Source organism: Lottia gigantea (assembly GCF_000327385.1).
Source record: "Lottia gigantea unplaced genomic scaffold LOTGIsca_24, whole genome shotgun sequence".
NCBI lineage: Eukaryota > Metazoa > Mollusca > Gastropoda > Lottiidae > Lottia > Lottia gigantea.
The window spans coordinates 2,607,842-2,608,952 of record NW_008708707.1 but is presented as its reverse complement, the minus strand read 5'-3'; the positions used below and the strand labels follow the sequence as shown (position 1 = coordinate 2,608,952).

Below are 1,111 nucleotides of genomic sequence, written 5' to 3'. Positions count from 1 at the left end.
TGAGGAGCTGTACTATGACAGATATGGTAAATCACCCCCTAGGGGTATGGGTCCTCCACCACGACAAATATTACGTAGGAGCATTAAATTCAACAAGAGAGAGGCACCATCACAACAATCAGCCATCCCACGTTTCAAAAGGAATCCCAATCCGCATTCCCCGGGATTAGGCGGGGGTGACCCGTTTAATAACACTTTGGAAGATACAACACCAGGAAATGACAACCAGGAAAATGTAATAAGTGAAGCATCTGTCAGAATATCTGAATTGGATTACATGGAATATGCAGTTATGGTGTTCTTTTCTATTGAGTTACTCGCCAGATTTTTGGTTTGTCCGTCCAAATGCGACTACATGAAGAATGCGACCAATATTTGTGATATCATTGCCCTGTTAGCTCTTTATGTCAACGTCATCGTTGATATCATATTGCCATCACAACGTTACAGTATATCGTTGGCCGATTTCATAGATTGCCTTCAAACATTTCGTGTGTTTCGGTTCTTCAGAATTGTGAAGGACGTAATCGGTTTTCGTGTCCTGGTTTACACCATTAAGATGTCGACCAAGGAACTTTGCCTGCTTGTCATGTACCTGTTACTCTGTGTTATAGTCTTTTCTGGGGTCGTGTATTACTGTGAAAGGGATAACATGAAGAGCATACCAGATGCTATGTGGTGGGTTGTCATCACTATGACAACCGTAGGGTACGGAGACATGTATCCAAACACTTTCCTCGGAAGAGTGGTTGGTTCTTTGGCTGCAATTTGTGGAGTTCTGTTGATTGCTGTCACCATCCCCGTATTCGTCAATAATTTTATTTTGTTCTACAGCTATTCCAAGACAATTAATGCTACCAAAGCTTCTAAGAAGAAATCAGACGCGATTAAAAGAATACAGGTCCAGCCCAAAGAGAACGTCATCATAACACCAAATACATGTATTACATAATTGGTTGCTTTAGACGCACTGAAGAACACTTCAACTGCATATAGCTTTCAAAACCAGAAAATACCTTAGCCGAACGATTAACCTCTCCTATTTCTGACAAATTCTTTAAGTCAACATCGGTGACCAAACCAATAACATTCGGACTGTGTGATTCTCTAT

At 41.0% G+C, this 1,111-nt stretch overlaps 1 protein-coding gene across 1 annotated transcript; it reads left to right on the top strand.

Moving 5' to 3' along the window:
• Nucleotides 1-268: 268 nt before the first annotated feature.
• On the top strand, nucleotides 269-877 carry LOTGIDRAFT_57197 (hypothetical protein; the record flags this gene model as incomplete). Its single annotated transcript, XM_009055230.1, has 1 exon — nucleotides 269-877. A coding segment is annotated over one exon (609 nt), but the record flags the coding sequence as incomplete, so codon positions are not given.
• Between the last annotated feature and the right edge of the window lie 234 nt (nucleotides 878-1,111).